Genomic DNA, 20,861 nt, shown 5'->3' on the forward strand with positions numbered 1-20,861 from the left:
ATGTCTCTGGGAGGGGTAGAAGGGCACTAGCCCAGTGTCTATGTCGAAGTCTGTGTAGACGGGCACTAGTCCTGTGTCCATGCCTCTGGGAGGGGTAGAGGGGCACTAGTCCTGTGTCCATGTCTCTGGGAGGGGTAGAAGGGCACTAGCCCAGTGTCCATGCCTCTGGGAGGGGTAGAGGGGCACTAGTCCTGTGTCCATGTCTCTGGGAGGGGTAGAAGGGCACTAGCCCAGTGTCCATGCCTCTGGGAGGGGTAGAGGGGCACTAGCCCAGTGTACATGCCTCTGGGAGGGGTAGAGGGGCACTAGTCCTGTGTCCATGCCTCTGGGAGGGATAGAGGGGCACTAGTCCTGTGTCCATGCCTCTGGGAGGGGTAGAGGGGCACTAGCCCAGTGTCCATGCCTCTGGGAGGGGTAGAGGGGCACTAGTCCTGTGTCCATGCCTCTGGGAGGGGTAGAGGGGCACTAGTTCAGTGTCATGTCTCTTGGATGGGTTCTAAGTTGGCTTATGCTACATCCCTCCATTGAGATTCATGAAAATCGTTCTGGTAGTTTTTGTATAATCCTGCTATGTGACGGATAATACTGCTTTTTTCGTTTGCTTCAACACTCAAATTAAAAAGAACACATAGTTAGTGAGACCTGACACTCAAGGGTATGGATGCGCTGCTAGACTGATATATTATATTATTATATGATATACTGATATATTACCACTCGGCCACTGGCGGTTTACTAAAACCAGCAGGAGAAGTAGACATAAAGGGAAGGAAGCCGGTCCAAGTATGGCAAATGTTTTTTTTAAATGAGTGTATTGATTGATTCTGATCCAATGATTCCGATCCGCACCAAAATTGTATGTGTTCTAACTTGGCTCATGCTACACCCCTCATGAAAATCGCTCTGGTAGTTTTAGTATAATCCTGCTATGTAACAAGCGAGCGAACGAACAGACAAACAAATGAATGAAATACTGTAACACACACGACTGAAAATATACCTTACGCCAGCGATCGCTGGGCGGAGCCAATAAATATACAGTATCTGCAAGCAGTGATACTGAGGGCCAAGCATCAAGTGCTTCAGATAAAAACCTAAAAAGGGTTAGCTCAACCTGGACAAGACTGAGCTGCTGTTCCTCCCGTATGTATGTATATATATATATATATATATATATATATATATATATATATATATATATATATATATATAATACTAACTGAGAGAGAGAGAGAGACAGAGAGAGTGTGTGTGTGTTTATATAAATGTAACATTTATTTGAACAGATATGAATCACTGAGCCAGAAATCTCTCTAGCAAGAAACAAACCTTTTTCCATAGGAACATATTGTCTGAGAATATTGTGGACCGGTAGGCCCACTGTAAAAGACAAAACAAACATGTTATTATATACATTGTTTTCAGTGTGGGTTCATGAATCTACAGTATCATGACATTTGCGTGACTTGTATAATTGGTTATCATCCAGCAATGATTTAGCCTATACATTTTCACATATTTTTTTAAAATTGGAAATACAGTACTTTGTGTTGAAAACCCAAACCTCTCCTTTTCTGAACCTCCCTCTCTCTCTGTCTCCCTCTCCCTCCCCTCTCCCTCAAGTCCTGCCTCCCCCCCTCTCTCTCCCTCTCTCTCTCTCCCTCCCCTCTCCCTCCAGTCCTGCCTGCCCCCCCCTCTCTCTCTCTCTCTCTCCCTCTCTCTCTCTCCCTCCCCTCTCCCTCAAGTCCTGCCTCCCCCCCCTCTCTCTCTCCCTCTCTCTCTCTCCCTCCCCTCTCCCTCAAGTCCTGCCTCCCCCCCCTCTCTCTCTCCCTCTCTCTCTCTCCCTCCCCTCTCCCTCCAGTCCTGCCTGCCCCCCCCTCTCTCTCTCTCTCTCTCTCCCTCTCTCCCTCTCCCTCCCCTCTCCCTCCAGTCCTGCCTGCCCCGCCCTCTCTCTCTCTCTCTCTCTCTCTGTCTCTCTCTCCCTCCCCTCTCCCTCCAGTCCTGCCTGCCCCCCCCTCTCTCTCTCTCTCTCTCTCTCTCCCTCCCCTCTCCCTCCAGTCCTGCCTGCCCCCCCCCTCTCTCTCTCTGTCTCTCTCTCTCTCTCCCTCCCCTCTCCCTCCAGTCCTGCCCCCCCCCCTCTCTCTCTCTCTCTCTCTGTCTCTCTCTCTCCCTCCCCTCTCCCTCCAGTCCTGCCTGCCCCCCCCCCTCTCTCTCTCTCTCTCTCTCTCTCTCCCTCCCCTCTCCCTCCAGTCCTGCCTGCCCCCCCCCCTCTCTCTCTCTCTCTCTGTCTCTCTCTCTCTCTCTCCCTCCCCTCTCCCTCCAGTCCTGCCTGCCCCCCCCTCTCTCTCTCTCTCTCTCTCTCTCCCTCCCCTCTCCAACCAGTCCTGCCTGCCCCCCCCTCTCTCTCTCTCTCTCTCTCTGTCTCTCTCTCTCCCCTCTCCCTCCAGTCCTGCCTGCACTCCCCTCTCTCTCTCTCTCTCTCTCTCGCTCTCCCTCTCTCTCTTAGCCACAGAGAGAGCGGGGAGGTGTGAACCCACAGCAAGTCTCAGTGTGTGTGCTGGTGCGAGTGGGTGTCTGAGGAGGAGGGTGTCTGTTCGCATTGTGGAAGGAACTATATTCTCTCCATGTGATTATACCTGAATGCCATGTGAAATAGAATGGGAAAGAAAACCCAGTCCAATCACTTCAGCTTTCTTACTGTGAAGAAGTAAGATTTTTCCGGTACTTCATTTAAGGACAATTGACATGGAAAGGAAATGGATTTTTGAAATTACTACTGAATATTACCTTTAACCAGGCCAGGTCAAGCCTGGCTTATGTGCGTGGCTGGCTTGTTTCTGTTCAGGACTGGTAGGACGGAAGCTAGTCATGCCACTGAAATAACTGAATTGAAATGACATGAAATGATGTCTAATAAATTAAGATAGGTCTTGTCGCCTGGACACATCAGTTCCAATGCTTCCAATGTTAATCCTGCACAATAAGAGCAAGATAGCCAGTTAGCTCATGAGCTCACAATCACTAGCAGAAGCTTCCATAACATTAATGGTAGCGGTCAGTGGCTAAAGCAGTTACACTGATGATTCCTGTAACGTTAGCTATTTTGCTGCAATTGGTTCAACTTCTGTTTCTGGACAAAGGTAAGAAATAAACCCAGACAACACAAGGCTAGCGGACCTACAGCGGGTCCCCAATGGATGCTTCACCACCATTTCACCGGTAGTTAATTGTCTATATCCTAGGCCCATTGGCCGTGGGGTCTGTGGCATGGTGGCGAGACTCCGCCCCCTCGCGTCAGAGCGGTTCGGGTGTAGTGCAGTTACTTCCGGGAAATCTCCATACACCCACTGGTGAAAACCGTGTGTCTCTAGCCCGCTCAGGGACTGAGTTGTGGAGTTCATGGCATGGGTAGTGGCGTGGTGGCGAGACTCCGCCCGCTTGGGTCAGAGCCGATTAAGCACAGTACAGTGACCTTTGGGCAATCTCCTTGCACCCACTGGCGAAGACCATGGGTCTCTAGCCCACTCAGGGGCTGAGTTGTGGGATCCTTGGTGTGGATAGTGGCATGATGGCGAGACTCCGCCCCCTCGGGTCAGAGCTGGTTGTGGACAGTGTACCTCTCTCCGGGCCACCCACCTGCCCCCACCAGTGAAGACCCTGTGTCTCTAGCCCACTCGAGGGCTGAGTTGTGGGGTCCGTGGTGTGGTGGCGAGATATTGGGTCGGGGGCAGTGGAGCCCTCTCCGGGCTCCCACCTGCCCCCACCGGTGAAGGCCGTGTTTCTCTAGCCCTCTCAGGGGCTGATTTGTGGGGTCCGTGGCGTGGACAGTGGCGTGGTGGCAAGACTCTGCCCCCTCGCGTCATATTGGGTCGGGGTTGTGGACCCCTCTCGGGCTACCCACCTGCCCCCACCGGTGAAGACAATTGCGTCTCTAGCCCACTCAGGGGCTGAGTTGTGAGATCCGTGGCGTGGATAGTGGCGTGATGGCGAGACTCCACCCCCTCGGGTCAGAGCTGGTCGTGGACAGTGTACCCCTCTCCGGGCCACCCACCAGCCCCCACCAGTGAAGACCCTGTATCTCTAGCCCACTCCAGGGCTGAGCTGGGGTCCGTGGCGTCTCCAAGTTCTCCTACACAACTTCCCTTCGTTCTCTACACTGGCTCCATGTAGCAGCTCGCATCCAGCAGAGTCGCTGCCCAGCTTTCGCCGCAGGCTCAAAACTCATCTCTTCAAGAAGTACTCCCACGATCCTCCCTCTTAAGCACCTATTGTATTTTTAGATTGCTATTCTTGCACTTTGCCTTCAGCACTAGATTATACTCTTAGTCACGTGTTTTAGAAATGAGATGCACTTGTGAGTTCTGGCAAGTAGTAGTTCATTCATTTTCCTACATTCAATACAATTACCTTAAAGGAGTAGTGAAGGGAAAAATCATGTTTAACCCTGTTTTAAGGTTACTTATGATCATATACAATGGTTCAGATCAAAAAGTTGACAAAACTAGCACTTTTGAGAAAGTCTGATAATTGCTCTACCACCGTTTTGGTCATACAATGGATGTGGGTGGGCACTGTGAAAAATCATTCAAAAAACATGTTAAACTCTCAATTTCAAAGACAAGAAACTCACCGAGGTGTTAGTTGGCATTCTGACATATAATTCGCCATAAAGTAAGATTCTAGTTCATCTGGAAAGGCTTTTTTAAATATTTAGCATATAAGTATTTAGTTGCAGCACATACGTGTGTAACAGTGGCGGCTGGTGACTCAAAAAACTGAGGAGGACAGGAGGAAGAGAGGCGAACCGCCCATGGGCGCCGGGGGGCACTTTCCCTCAGTCAGTTATTATTTGAAATATCAGCTTTAAAATGTGGATTTACAGTCAATTTTAGCATATGAATAACTGAATAACACTTTCTTTAACTACATGCAGCATTTATTTATCATATTCATGATAAAATATTACAAAACAACAATAAAACATTGTAAGCAGTAGTTATTGTAATGGATTGTACTCTTCTCTAAAGAGAGAAAATAATTTATATTGGTGAGGTGCTGGAGAGGTTATAGGCGATATATGAAAAATGTTTTTGATTAGGGGATACTGAGGTGTGTTGGCTCTCAAACAGTTTGTTGGCAAATAGATTTGACAACTGGACAATGGAATACGTTGCACAGCAAATGCAGTATCCAACAGTTCGCTCATGGCTAGCTAGCAATGGTACAACTATGGGATTAGCTCATTTGTGTTGCTGTCAAAGCTGCCACTCTTATGTTGCTATAGCCTACAATTATCAGAACAATATGAACATTCAGTTGAAAGTTTTCCATCCACCCATCCATCACTGGATGAGGAATAAGCACCGAAAAGCGATCAATTCTCACGCAAGCAGGAGCCAGGCTGTGGATTTCTCCGATCCGGTGTTGCGACCCAGTCTCTAGAAATGTTTTGGACGAGTTGCCGACAGTTTGCGCCTCCAGCCAATCAGCAGCCTGGCTATGCAGTAGCCTGATTCCAGCCAATCAGCGCGCCTGCCTATGCCATAGCCTGACTCCAGCCAATCAGCAGCCTGCCTATAGTAGCCTGACTCCAGCCAATCAGCGCGCCTGATTATGCCATAGCCTGACTCCAGCCAATCAGCAGCCTGCCTATGCCGTAGCCTGACGTGCACCTCGTAGCTAACGTTACCGGCTATAGCCAGCCAGTGGAACTGTCGTGTTCAGACGGCTCTAGCTCAAAAGGTATTTATGTCAGCTTAGATATTTAGATGGCTAGAATCAAGACAAATAGACGAACAGTTTGATGTATAATATGTCCCATACTACTTTGGAATGTATTATATTATGGAGCTACGAACACACAAAAAGTCTCCAATGGCACAGGGAAGAGAAACAGACATCAACGCCGACTCAATCGGCCTTCACTGTGGTAAATCTGGAATCTGGAATGTGATTGGACTAACAACATGTCAATATCTGAATCCTGTTCAGACAGGGCTGGAGGACTGTCCTCCCTTGCGGTAATTTTTCAGCGTTTTGGCCAGTCACAAATAAGCAAGAAAAAAAGGCATTACATTGATTTAAGATTTTAGCCTCCCTTCCATAGATATCTATGGGTCCTCCAGTTGCATGTTATATATGTCACTGTTGGAGCTTTAGAATTTCAATAATGGGTTTTTATCCATAGGGAAAACCTGCTTTATGAACAAAACTGAGATAATATTAATTATGAATAAATAAATTCATATATTTATATTTTAATCCCTCTCTTCTCTCCAAAAACTGAGGAGGACTGTCCTCCCCTGCCTCAATGGACGAGCCTCCACTGGTGTGTAAACTTCCGCAAACTAGGTAGCCTAGCAACATAAACAATAACAATAGCTACCGTAAGTAGTTCTGCTTGCTGAATCCCCTCTGCGGATTGATCTACACATCTACAACGGTTGCTTTAATACAAGTCAATGGATTTCATAAATTGATCAATAAAACCCTACAGGATTCATACTTTGCGGCGAATTTGATGTCAGAACACCAATGGACACCAATTACCCCCTCGGTGAGCTTCTTGTCTTTGAAATCAAGAGTTTAACATGCTTTTGAATGATTTTTCAAGGTGCCCACCCACATCCATTGTATGACCTAAACGGTGGTAGAGCAATTATCAACTTTCTCAAAAGTGCTAGTTTTGTCAACTTTTTGATCTGAACCATTGTATATGATGTAAGTAACCTTAAAACAGGGCTAAACATGCATTTTCCTTTACTACTCCTTTAAGTTGTTTTGGATAATAGTGTCAGCTAAATGACTAAAATAATGTAGAAGAAGAGGAAGAGGAGGATGAGGAGACAATGCCAAATACACAAGGGTGTTCTCATGTTGTTCATGTAGACCATATTCAAAAATTTCTTTAATTAAAAACATCTTCAAAAAATCATGTCACACAGCACAACACCTGAGTATGCATTAGCATTTATATTCTGCATCCCCCTGGACTTGTTGAGCTAGCTGCCATGTGTGCTTTCACACTATGACTGGAAGCAATCACAAGGGCTGCAGTGTCACAGGTGCATGTAACATGGAGGTTTCAAAAGTTTCCAAAAAACATGTTAAAATAAGGCACTACGAAGGGCAAAAACCAAAACGAAAGACTAAACAATAAAACCAAGGTACAGTATATGCTAAACAAGTGGGGAACAAAGACAGACTTACAAGCTTACAGAAGTTGGCCCAGGAAATCCCAGGGACAATGCACAGCTACAGCAAATAATGAACAAAGAACAAGAAGGAAGCTACATGTAGACTATACTGTATATACACAGACTCACAAGACAGGTGGAAACCAATCAAACAATCAGTGGCACAGGTCTCCTCTCAATCAGAGTCAATTTAGCCAGTTGTAGTCCTAGGATCTGCTAATGGGACATGGTTGTCAACAGCATTGTCTCTGATTGGTGATTTATTGCGCGAGTAGTTCAGTAGCTGCATACAGTACTGTTTACAGTAAAACATGTTGATGCATTGTGGGCTGATTTTTTGATATTTAAAAAATCTGTGACGATTGTTTGTGGAGGTTTGTCTGCAGATGCAGTGTAGCAATTGGGGTGTTAATTGACCAAAAATATTGACAAATACAGGAGGGACTGGAAGCTGAGGCTGTGTGGCCCCTAATAATGGAAACACCTCACCACAACAGCCCCTTTGTACTTATCATAAGTTAGCACTGCTCCTTGGACACATGGTAGATGGACGGCACTTATATAGCGCTTTTCCACCTTAGCGGCACTCAAAGCGCTTTACAATGGCCTCTCATTCACACACACATTCACACACCAATGGCGGTAGCTGCCATGCAAGGTGCTAACCTGCTCATTGGGAGCAATTTGGGGTTAGGTGTCTTGCTCAAGGACACTTCGACATGTGGACAGTCGGAGCTGCACATCAGTGATGACTCGACTGTGATTCTCATTTCTAAACCAACAAGGGTTCCATTAGTAGTAGAAGATGATGATGAACATTTGCATTATGCAAACACACCCACAGGGCTCACACAAGAGATGAGGAGAACATGAACTCTTGCCAGGGCAGGGTCACCTACAGTATCATTATCAGTTGATAATGTGGGATTAAGATGTGTTTCAGGGGACACTTGTCCTCTCTGACTGAGTCACTGTTTGGCACCGCTGACAGCACTGACCACCAGGTCTCCAGGGCAGCTTAGAGGGTAAAGGTTGTTGGAGAACATGCATAATGGAGAGAGAGTGAGAGAGAGAGAGAGAGAGAGAGAGAGAGAGAGAGAGAAAGAGAGAGAGATGATCACATGCTACCAGTTGAAGCATGTTCATCCGGTGCATTACGACCATCGGCTCTGTGTTTTGTGATGTATACTCGTCCCTGCAGTGGACTTGCATGTGCTAGATCTATAGCACTCTGGCTGCTATTCAGTTCAGACAGATGTGTGTGTGTGTGTGTGTGTGTGTGTGTGTGTCTATGTGTGTCACTGTGTAGGTGTGTGGCTGCCCTGACCTTGGTTGCCATGGTGACGAGGCACAGTTATTCACTGCCTGCCTGGAAACTGAGTTCCTGCTAATTACTGTTGCCGTGGCAACGAAGCACCTGATGTAATCGTGGGAAAGGGCAGGAATCTTAACCCTTTTGGATGCAGCCCTAAAATACCATGATGCACTTCTCCAGGACGCTGAACACCGACGACTCACTGGGTCGTAGTTATGGAAAAACAGGTAATTGAAAAATAACTAGGGTGGTCGAGTAATAGAGCACTTTCAATTAAAAACACAAATACATCCGTACCGCAGTAGTAGCACAAAATTATAAAAATTTTAATGAAACACAAAATAAGAAAGACAAAGTGCATACTGTATGTCTTTAATTTAGTTTTACCAGCAAGATGCCTATTTGTGATGGCATGGTTGTTTCTCTGAGATCTGACCCTGCAGTGCCTCTACTTACCCTGTCAATCACTGAAAGAGAGTTCTATTTCATGGGGCTCCGCCCCACAGGGAAAGCTCCCACTGGCTTGTGAAACCTAGCAAGCTACAATTAACTGAAGAAAAAATAAACATACACACACCGGTGTCCGAAACTTTAAGCTTGCACGAAGACTGAGAAGTAAGAAGAAAGATGTCTACACAGCGGCTCACCGTGGAGCCGGCGTCCCTCGGGGACCCCCGGCCAGCGCTGCCTAGTCTACCTGAGAGATTTTGTGGTTGCGGCGCCCCCTATACCGACAAGGGACCATCACTCTGCTTCTGCTGCATGGGGCCGCAGCATGCCAAGGCAGGTCTGGTTCCATCTCCCGACTGCCAGGCCTATGGAGAGGCTCCTCCGAGCGCACTTCTTCGAGCGTCTTCCTCTAGTGGGCCCGGGCATGGGTCCTTCAACCGCGACCTCCCCAAGCTCCCGGAGAGAGCTGCGCATCATCTCGATGTCCCCCCCCCCCCCCCCGTAGCTGTGATCGGGTTGCCTCTCTGGAGTTCGGTCTTTGCTATTTTGTTATTTTCTGTACATCCTCATTACACAGTTCCTATTGCCCTACACATAGACTGATGCCATTCATACTGATAACTATTAGTTTATATTTCTGTTAGTGATCATTTTATTTATTAAATATTATTATTAGTAAAACCATTATGAAGAAAAAACACTTACACTGTGGTGTGTGTGTCGATGTCAATGCCTGCCTCCCTACACCGTGTGCTGTGTTTTCCCAGTATGATGAATAAAGCATAGACATTATAAAGAACTAGACTGGCCATTGTACTGTAGAATTCCAATGGACTCAGGTCAGACGTGGCAGCCATCTTGTGCAGGGCATCCCACTATGTGACGTCAATGATCCCACATCTGTGGGAATCTTCACTGTGTATATTTTAAATGGTAGATGTTAGATCATCTGGGAGATAGTCCCTGTAATTGTGCATAAATGGAATTTCCTATCACTGGGATTAGCTGGAATGCTGACAAAAAATGTTTTTTATTGTGACTTGCCAAGAGATTATAGATGCAGCCCCCCTGCCTCCCCCGCCAGTATACTGTTAAGGTCTACTCTGTATCTGGTATATTCTCCAGGGTTCCCACTCATTTTTACCAATAGAAATTACAACTTTTCCATGATTTTTCCATAACGTCTTGATGACCATGGGAACCCTGATTCTCACTAGCATCAGTATCAACTAGAACAACCACATAGCGGCTAAATGCCTCCACCCAACAATGCAAGCATGGGCGATTTTATAGGGGGGGCAAGTGCCCCCCCTGATTGGCCAGCCCAACTCTGCTCAAATTTTTTTTTTTTTATAAAAAAAATAAAAAACGTTTTTATTTTTATTTTTTTAATAATTCACACATTTATTATTAAATAAAATTGTGGTTTGTACCAGTTTGTTTTAGGTCATTTTATTTTAAAAGTGTATTTATCACTTAAACTAGGCTACCTTTAAAAAAATATATATATATATTTTTTTTAATGAATATATTCATAATCCACCAGTGGCACAACTCGTCCGTTGACCTCAACTATTTCTAGTTTAATCTGTTACCGCAAAAAAATGATGAAAATCTGAGTCTGACTGTGCTGCTCAGTGCTCAACAAGCTACAACTAGCCAACCTGCTCATAATGGAGAAAAGAGCTATAAAAACAATTGACCACTTCTTCATAAAAAAAAAAAAAAAACTGGCAATGCTAATGAAGAAGCTACCACTCGAAATGACAGCGCAGCAGGTGCACTCGCATGCAGAAGTGCTCCAGAGGCTATCGAAGCTATGCTTAATTTAGTTACTGTTGTGCTACTGACATGGCATAGCCTATTTGGAAGGCTGCAGGTGTGTGTGTGATAGCCTACACTCTCTGCTCTACGTGCACAGTGTCAGTGTGATGTTGTGATGTTGGGTATGGCCTAGTGCTCGGTCATAAAGTCATATTAACATGCTTGTGGTGTCTAGATGAAGTTTGATGCGTTGTACATATTGAATTGTCATACGGATTTCTTATTAGCATACTGTTCACAACTGGTATTCTTTGTAAATAGATGGGACGGGACGACATCAAAATGTTGCCCCCCCTACTCTCAGAGGGTAAAATCGCCTATGAATGCAAGTTGCAGTTAACATTCAGTTGGTCTTGAGAGAGGGCCCCTGTGTTGATGTGGATGGTGCTCGTGTACGCTAGCTTGCTGGTATTCTAGCTGTAACGCTGGCTAACACTAATGCTAGCTAGCATTACAGCTAGAATAGCTGACGCCAATGCTAATGCTAGCGAACGCTAGCGAACGCTAATGCTAACGCTAACGCTAAGGCTAACACTAATGCTAATGTGTTAGAATTAGCATTAGCTAGCTAGCGCTAGCTTTATTGTTAGCGTTAGCTAGCTAGTGTTAGCGTTCAAAAAGTTTGACCTTGACCTTTGACATTTGAATACCAAAATCTAATCCAAATAAATCCAACTGGACATTTTGGCCAAATATGTACAAATTCTGTCAAGCCGTTCTTGAGATATCATGTTCAGCAGCCCAAACACCTTTTGTGATGTCAGTGACCCTTGACCTTTGACCCCCACAATGTAATCAGTTAATCCTTGAGTCCAACTGGACATTTTACCTAAATATGAACAAATTCTGTTAAGTTAGTTATTAAAAAAATACAAGTTTGACAATTAGCTATATGAGGGACTATCTCTATATACCCACATAAAACAAGATACTACATTATATAAAACTGTGTTAATAGTCGATGTGAGTGGAATAAATTACGTTATCCGCGTAATGTTATCTTAGGGCAGCTAGACTAGTCTGTTATCCTAACCAGTTAGCTATGCAATTTAATTGTGATATAAGTAAATAATTACCATTACAATACCCATATTAGGCTACCATTCTCTTCCCGCAAATGCCTGAGTATTCATAAAACCTTAAAAGGCTAGTCTAACTGTATTTAGGCTGATACTAAAATATAATAAGAGTCACTAGTCACTTACCGAACAAAACGACGAGCAGCTCTGAAGCCCAACAGTAACATGTTCCAAATGATGCCCTGCATAACATGTTCCTAATGATGCCCTGCATAACATGTTCCTAATGATGCCCTGCATAACATGTTCCTAATGATGCCCTGCATAACATGTTCCTAATGATGCCCTGCATAACATGTTCCTAATGATGCCCTGCATAACATGTTCCTGATGATGCCCTGCATAACATGTTCCTAATGATGCCCTGCATAACATGTTCCAAATGATGCCCTGCATAACATGTTCCTGATGCCCTGCATAACATGGCGGTCTCGTCGGACGAGTCTAAAGAGGGCGTGGCCAGTCTAGTTCTTTATAATGTCTATGAGATAAAGACTTTCTTCTCTTCTTCTTTCTAACAATGGTATCAGCTTTCACCACTCCATCAGTGTCAATGTTAGCTGGTGCTGCCATCTATGGAACAAAACCATTATTTACCTTTTTGTGGTGTGTGAGCCAGCTCACCAGTGAAGATGTGATGTCTCCCCCAATCAACAGCTGGTAATGATTGATTTAGTGGCGTGAAGAGTCATAGTGTAACATTCACTTCTGAAAGTAGATATAGGTCAGGAGAAGGTCCTCTAATGATCGACTCTGCTCAGCTATCTTCTTTAATGGTAAATGGGCCGCACTTATATAGCACTTTTACCCAAAGCGCTTTACAATGGCCTCTCATTCATCTATTCACACACATTCACACACCACTGGAGGCAGCTGCCATGCAAGGCGCTAGCCTGCTCATTGGGAGCAATTTGGGGTTCAGTGTCTTGCCCAAGGACACTTTAACATGGGGACAGGAGGAGGCGGGATTCAAACAGCCGATCCTACAGTCATTGGACGAACTGCTGACTCTTTGAATCCCAATTGGGATTTTCTCTAGTCCACATCAATGTAAATAGTAGCTGTTCCAGGACTGACTCCAGAACAGTGCCTGAGTGTTGTGCGTGTATGTATGTATGTATGTATGTATGTATGTATGTATGTATGTATGTATGTATGTATGTATGTATGTATGTATGTATGTATGTATGTATGTATGTATGTATATGTGAGTATTATTAAACATCTATATTCGAGTATTAATACACATATCTATACAGATTGTATGTCTATATGTATGTATGTATGTATGTATATATATGTGACTATTATAACACATATATCTACAGTATACAGACTTTGTATGTATGTATTCATTATAGAATAGACTTTATTCAGTCTGTCTGTCTGTCTGTCTGTCTGTCTGTCTGTCTGTCTGTCTGTCTGTCTGTCTGTCTCATCTCCACCATCTGGTGAGATTTCCTCCTGAAAACTCTAGAGGGCAGCATAGCTCCTTAGAACATACTAATACTGATATAACATACTAACCTACACACTGACTGATATAAGTGCTCATTCATCAGTCCCTCTTCTAGCATACACGTGTACGCATGCACATACAACTCAAACACACTGTACTTTCCATTCCATTCAGAGCTGCAGACCTAAGCCTGTTTCATTTGAAAAAACATAAACAGCCTATATGTTATATCACACACACTCACCATGCTCATGCCCTCCTTCACAGAGGTGGAGCAGCCAGGCAGTACTGGCACAGCCTACACAAAGACAACAGGCTACGCTACGCTATGTTATATTAGCTTAGGCTACGCTAGTCTCCGTGCCCCAGACACATGCTGGATGGAGGATGGGGTGGCTCTGTAGCCAGGTGAAGGGGACAGTAGGATGTGTGGTTTCATCACAGCTGCTGCTGCTGCTGTAGAGAACTGACTGAAGTGAAGATATTGATTTGAAAGTGTTACATACTTCCGGTCCGGATTGTCTACTATGTCTGGTATTCAGGCGCTGAAATTTTGTTGAAGGAAGTTGGGGGAAAAAACGGGCGGATATCCTGTCAAAATTCCGTAGAGAGTAGTAGACAGTCCGGACCGGAAGTGATGAGTTGTTTAAAGAACTTCCTTTTACAAATTCTAAGCGGATGAAGTCCAGACTCTCTCCTCCGTAGAGAGTCTGGCTCCGAGACTAGGAAAGAAGGGATGAGAGGAAGAGAGAGTAAATGCAGGAGAGAGGAAAAGAGACAGACTTGGGGACGTGTGCAGGGTTGGGTTTCAGGACGGGAGGGTTGTGGCAGAGATAAAACCCAGGTAGGGTGGGAGGTGAGAGTGCTGAGGAGGTGGGAGGAGAGAAAGGGGGGGGGGGGGGAGAGGGGGGGGTGACTTACCCTCACATCAGCTGTGCCTCCCATGGGCACTGACAACCTGGGGACAGCCGGCCATTCAACTACTGTTTCTCTCTCCCTCTCTCTCCCTCTCTCTTCCTCTCTCTCCCTCTCTCTCCCTCTCTCTCCCTCTCTCTCCCGCTCTCATTTAGTTTCTCTTTCACCGAGAAGGACAGAGGAAGAAAAACCAGACGGTTCTTTCAGAGGGCAGAAATAGAGACAGTGGTGTTTAATTCACCCGGGACAGCACCCGTCGGCCGATGACTGACAGAACCAGGAGGATCGCCCGCTATTCAGACTGCTCTATTCAGCCATCATTCTCCTACTGCCTCTCTGTCTTTCTTGGCCGCCACCCCCCCCCCACCCGGCCTCCCCTGGGTGGGTGAGAGCCAGATCAGGAAGGCCCCCCTGCGCCTCGGCTCCCAGCCCCGCCGGGTGACCCTGAGGTGGGGCCGCCCTCGTTGCGTTAGAGCTGGTCTGTCTCCGCTGGAGCACACTGCCGGGCCTGTGTGTGACTGCTCCCGCGTTAACCCCTAAAACACCCCCTTCTGTCTACTTCAGTGCACATATACTATACACACGATCACACAAACACACACACTATATTTGTCTCTCCCTCTCACCCACACAGTGAAAAGGTTCTATGTGTGTGTGTGTGTGTCTGTGTGTGTGTATAAAGCACTCTACACAGAGGTATTGTGCTATATGAGTGTGTAGACGTTATTGGCTCTGGTTGTGGTGGTCTGTTTGTGATTGTTTTCACGTCTGTTTTCACGATGATGGAACAGCCTGTAGATTAGAAGGTTCAGATGATGGAACAGCCTGTAGATTAGAAGGTTCAGATGATGGAACAGCCTGTAGATTAGAAGGTTCAGATGATGGAACAGCCTGTAGATTAGAAGGTTCAAATGATGGAACAGCCTGTAGATTAGAAGGTTCAGATGATGGAACAGCCTGTAGATTAGAACGTTCAGATGATGGAACAGCCTGTAGATTAGAAGGTTCAGATGATGGAACAGCCTGTAGATTAGAACGTTCAGATGATGGAACAGCCTGTAGATTAGAACGTTCAGATGATGGAACAGCCTGTAGATTAGAACGTTCAGATGATGGAACAGCCTGTAGATTAGAACGTTCAGATGATGGAACAGCCTGTAGATTAGAACGTTCAGATGATGGAACAGCCTGTAGATTAGAACGTTCAGATGATGGAACAGCCTGTAGATTAGAACGTTCAGATGATGGAACAGCCTGTAGATTAGAACGTTCAGATGATGGAACAGCCTGTAGATTAGAAGGTTCAGATGATGGAACAGCCTGTAGATTAGAACGTTCAAATGATGGAACAGCCTGTAGATTAGAAGGTTCAGATGATGGAACAGCCTGTAGATTAGAAGGTTCAGATGATGGAACAGCCTGTAGATTAGAAGGTTCAGATGATGGAACAGCCTGTAGATTAGAAGGTTCAGATGATGGAACAGCCTGTAGATTAGAACGTTCAGATGATGGAACAGCCTGTAGATTAGAAGGTTCAGATGATGGAACAGCCTGTAGATTAGAACGTTCAGATGATGGAACAGCCTGTAGATTGGATTAGAATGTCGATGGGCAGACGGAGCAACACAAGGGTGAAACATTTCAACAGGCGTGTGTTAATGTGTGTGTTTAATGGTCGAGCTGCTTGGTGCACTGTAAGGACAGAGCAGGTCTTTGAGCAGAGCGTCTCTGACGGTGTGTGTGTGTGTGGGGCGGGTGGAAGGGGGGGGTGAACAGCCCTGCTCTGTGCTACCATGGCTGATGTCTTCATATACTACTACATGACTAACCTCCTCTGTCATATACTACTACACTACTAACCTCTTCTCTCATATAATACTACACTACTAACCTCTTCTCTCATATAATACTACACTACTAACCTCTCTCATACTACTACACTACTAACCTCCCTTGCAGGCCATTTCATATACTAATGCCCTTCTCTCACACCACACTCCTGAGATCAGCTAGCTCAGCGTTCGGCTTTACTCGTGACATGCTGGAAGTGGCGTGACGGGGCCTTTGTCTGGCATCGCCTGGCGCCTGGCAGCAGCTACAGTTACTGCTCCCTTCCTGTTTACAGTTGTTCTGTTGGCGTCCCTGTGTGTCCCGGTGTTCACAGCGGTTTATCTGTGTAATTGGGACCTGGGGAACAACATCCTTCAGGAGGCCGGGAGCAGAAGGCCCAGGAGTGGCCCACAGTGACCAAGGATGCGGAGGAAAAGAGCAGGCTGGTTGGTTTGGCTGAAAAGGCAGACCATGTTCCCGGCCAGCTCTGGGCCATGTGGCCGTGCTCTGGGCCATGTGGCCGTGCTCTGGGCCATGTGGCCGTGCTCTGGGCCATGTGGCCGTGCTCTGGGCCATGTGGCCGTGCTCTGGGCCATGTGGTGGAGCTCTGGGCCATGTGGCCGTGCTCTGGGCCATGCGGCCGTGCTCTGGGCCATGCGGCCGTGCTCTGGGCCATGCGGCCGTGCTCTGGGCCATGCGGCCGTGCTCTGGGCCATGTGTCCGGCTCTGGGCCATGTGGCCGTGCTCTGGGCCATGTGGTGGAGCTCTGGATGTCCTGCGGCGCACACAGCTGCTTCTATGCTCCCCTGATTGGCCCAGGTCCACCTCCGGCCATTTCCTAATTGGAAATGATACTAATATTCTCGTATTTATTATTATTCTTATTTCAAGCCTAGGATGTCTATAGAATTGATGTGAATGCAATCACCTCGGATTTCTAATAAATTCAGCCCTTGCGAACATGGGCGCACTCCAATCTGGTTTACCTACGATTTCTGTTCTTAAAGGTGGGGTAGGTAGTTTGACGTTAACAAGGCCTCCGATTGGTCATCTTTTTCAAAAGAACCCGCCCCTCCCTCCTGTCAATCATGATGTAGACATTACATTCAGACTGACCACTCGCCTGAGTGGGAGCAAACGTTTGGTAGTTAGCTTGCTGGAACTGTATCCATGTATGTTAGTGTATGCCTACACCATGTTAATCGGTATAATACAGAAATACATGGTAGCTAACATTTTAGTGGGACTAGGCTGGCTAACGTTGCTTATGAACCTGAATTTAGCTACTTACGCGTCGAGGAGAAGAAAGGCGAGATCCGAGTCGCTTTTGATGCCCAAAGTAGCTCCAACCTCCCTCCAGATAGTAAAAACCAGTCCAATATTTATTTGTGTACATGATCTTCTTTTATCTGACTCTTTTTTAGTCGAAGACCGTGGTGTCTTTACTCCCGGAGTATAAGTTCTCTCAGCCATATTCAGCAACGGACATGTCTCAAACCTCAATCAAGATGACGCTGCCCCTCTCTTATATACGGTGCCGTTCAGGGGGTGGGGCTCAGCGCCGGGCCGGCTTCGCTCATAATAAAAATTAATTCTGCATTTGCTCCACAGGCACGACACCGTTGGCTATATTTTCTGTACAGATAGTTATGACTCCCTATGTATTGCATATATGGGATTTTTATTTTATTTTTTACAGAAAGTGCAGTTCATTGAACAGAGCACCTTTAACATTAGATACATGTATCTAGATCAGCAGTGACAGACGCACAGCACTAGCTAACGTTTGTTAGTGGACTAGCATTAGCTAGCTAACTCAATTCATAACATTACACTAGCTAACGTATTTGCTCTGTCAACAGACGCAATGGACTGTCAAAGCAGACATCCCGAAATATCGAAGGTTCTTGCTTCAGGTGGCACTTCTCGTCAGTGACCCAGAAAGCTTTGCCTGCCGTGCAGACAGCTAAAAGCGGAGACTAAACAGATTTTATGAGCGGAAACTAAACAGATATTATTTATTTATATTTTCTTTAATGCTTTCATTGTACAGTTCAGCACCTTGTAACTCTGGTTTGGAAAACTGTGCAGTATCAACATGACTGTCAATGACTGGAGGCTAACTAACTGCTAACTGCTGCTAGCGCCTTGGTGAGACTCAAACTGCAGCTTTTTACCTTCAAAAGGATGCTTAAAAAAATATGCGAAAACCTGTTTTATTGTTATGAATATTTTATAAATGATGTTTATAGAATACAAAGCAGGTGATTGTACATCGGTTTAGAAATAAATAGCCTATAAAAAAACAGAAAAATCAAAAATGCAGAATGGTTGTTGTGAGCGTTGATCTCATCTTGACTGAATGGTTGTTGTGAGCGTTGATATTCTCATTTTCATTGAATGGTCATTGTGAGCATTGATCTTCTCATCTTGATTGTCATATTAATACACGCAGTGAGACTGCTGCAGACTTCAGACTGATTCACAAGCACAGATCTCCTGGTTTCAGCAGGTTTCCTCCCACATACAGAGCTGGTCTTCTACTATGTCTGAGACTCCACTACCTGATCAGAACCCACAACTCCCTCTCTCAAACCCCTGTCTGTATTCTTACATCTGCCCATGGCTCCTCATCACTCACTCACTCACTCACTCACTCACTCACTCACTCACTCACTCACTCACTCACTCACTCACTCACTCACTCACTCACTCACTCACTCACTCAAACACACTCACTCACCCTCCCCACCTTTACCCTGTCCTCTCATCCCCCTCTTCTCTCCCTCCTTTCTTTATCCAGACGTGCCCCTTCCTCCTCCTCCTCCCTCTCTCCATCCCTCACCCCACCCCTCTCCTTCCTCCTACTCCCTCTCTCCCTCCCTCCATTCCTCCCTCCCTCCTTTACCCCCCTCTCTATCAGACTCTCTTCCTACCCGACCCCCCCCCCCCCCTTCCCCAACCCTAACCCCCCACTTAGAACTCATACTGTGACACCAGCATGGTGACCTTGGTGATATAGCGGCCCAGCTGGACCCGCCTTTCCAGCTCGCTCATCTCCACCTCAGCCTCCAGCGTGGCCGGACCCTGCACCGGGCTGGTCAGAACCAGCTGGCCCGTCTGGCGGTCCGAGCGCTGCACGGAGAAGTGTCGCCGGGCCTGCCGGCCCCCCAGCAGGGAGAAACGCAGCGTGTCGCCCATCACGCGCACGGCGGACACCCGGAACATGACGCGCGGCGCTGACAGGTTGGACACCACGGACAGGAAATGGTAGGAGAAGGAGTTGGGCGCCTGGGAACATGCCTTGTTGTCCACGGGGCAGGGGTTACGCTCACAACGCCTGGGGGAGAGGGGGTGGGGGGGAGGAGAGGGCAGGAGGAAGGGGGTAGTTTGAAGGGGGGGGGGGAGAAGAGGAACGGAGAGAGAACAGGTCTGGAGACATTAGTGTCCTGGAGAACTACTACAGAGACATTTTTCATTTGGCTGTGATGTCATTTCCTGTGCTCACGTAGGCGAGGTCTTGACGTAGGTGGCGTTTTTGACGCGCGGACAGTCCACCTTCACACACTGGAACCCGCCGTAGGTGTTGATGCACATGTGGTCACGCAGGCAGTCGTTCTGTCTGGTGGCACACTCGTCTACGTCTGCAGGCAGAGGGGGAGAGGGCTGGAGTGAGTAGGAGATAGAAAAAGACTTCTCTGCAAAAATGCTAATTATTTAGACCATATTTTAGCTTTTGTCCAATTATTCAAATATCGGATGACACAGACGCAGTGAATTTCAGATGAAAATAGCCCAATAATAGGAACCATTCATTAGAATCAGTCGAGTTCTCTTCTCTCTGCTTGATGACCCTGAACTAGAGGTCTTCTCGGGTCCAAAAAGACGGACCCGAACCCGAATGGATCCGATAAATTCGTTCCGAGATCCGACTGGATCCGATCATTTGAAAAAAATATATATACCGACCCGAATTTGTCCCGAGACATTACAGACCCGATCCGATAAATGTCCGAGAGCAGGAGTAGGACAGAGACCCGAGTTCGGGTCGGGTCGGCGGATCCGACAGACTATTTAAAGTTGCTACTAAAATGCCACACTGCTAAAAACGTTTATCAGGTCGTAGTCTCCCTACAACATATGGTAGCCTCATACAATCAATCAAATAATCGATCAAAACAGAAAGACCTAACGTGAAGAACTAGTCTAGGCTATATGAAATCAATCGCTATTTATAACAGCGCCTACTTTCTTCTCCTCTTTGTTGACAATATGCATGAAGTTGGCCCAGACAGAAGAGGTGCCGGTGGGTTTGACCTCTTTATATTCATTATTCTGTAACTTTAGTTTAACATCAGACAAGCTGCTAACGGTGTCCATCTTTCTTTGTTTGCTATTTTCCCCGCTCTGTCTCAACTCGCAATCACGCATGCGTTTCTCTCGTGAGATTCAGCGCTGCGCGCCAAAAGAAAATAATGATTAAAAAAAAGAAACGATTCAGCGCTGCGCTGATCACGGATCTTCTCAGATCCACTCGGGTATTACACATAATGATAAACAGACCCGGGACCGACGGTAATAGAATGGGATCCGACCCGGACCCGACTGACCATAATAAAACGAGGAAACGTGGACCCGAACCCGTACGGGTCTCGGGTCGGGTCTCGGGTCCCTCGGGTATACCCGACCCGTGAAGACCTCTACCCTGAACCCAACCCCTCCGGCAGGAGGCAGTGGTCCGTCAAATAATAAGTGCGTGTGTGTGTGTGTGTGCGTGAGTGTGTGTGCGTGCG

The 20,861-nt window shown here is 46.5% G+C and overlaps 1 protein-coding gene across 1 annotated transcript in view; it reads right to left on the minus strand.

Annotated features, from left to right (window-relative positions):
* Positions 1–19,044: 19,044 nt before the first annotated feature.
* Positions 19,045–20,861, minus strand: part of LOC311308526 (fibulin-7) — a gene marked incomplete at both ends in the record, with an annotated part of 14,123 nt that continues 12,306 nt past the window's right edge. The window contains 2 exons of the mRNA XM_084437488.1: positions 19,045–19,408; positions 19,577–19,712. Coding sequence (XP_084293614.1) covers positions 19,045–19,408; positions 19,577–19,712 — 500 coding nt within the window. The remainder of the gene's footprint in view (positions 19,409–19,576; positions 19,713–20,861) is intronic.

Source organism: Borostomias antarcticus, assembly GCF_949987555.1.
Source record: "Borostomias antarcticus genome assembly, chromosome: 4".
Classification (NCBI taxonomy): domain Eukaryota; kingdom Metazoa; phylum Chordata; class Actinopteri; order Stomiiformes; family Stomiidae; genus Borostomias; species Borostomias antarcticus.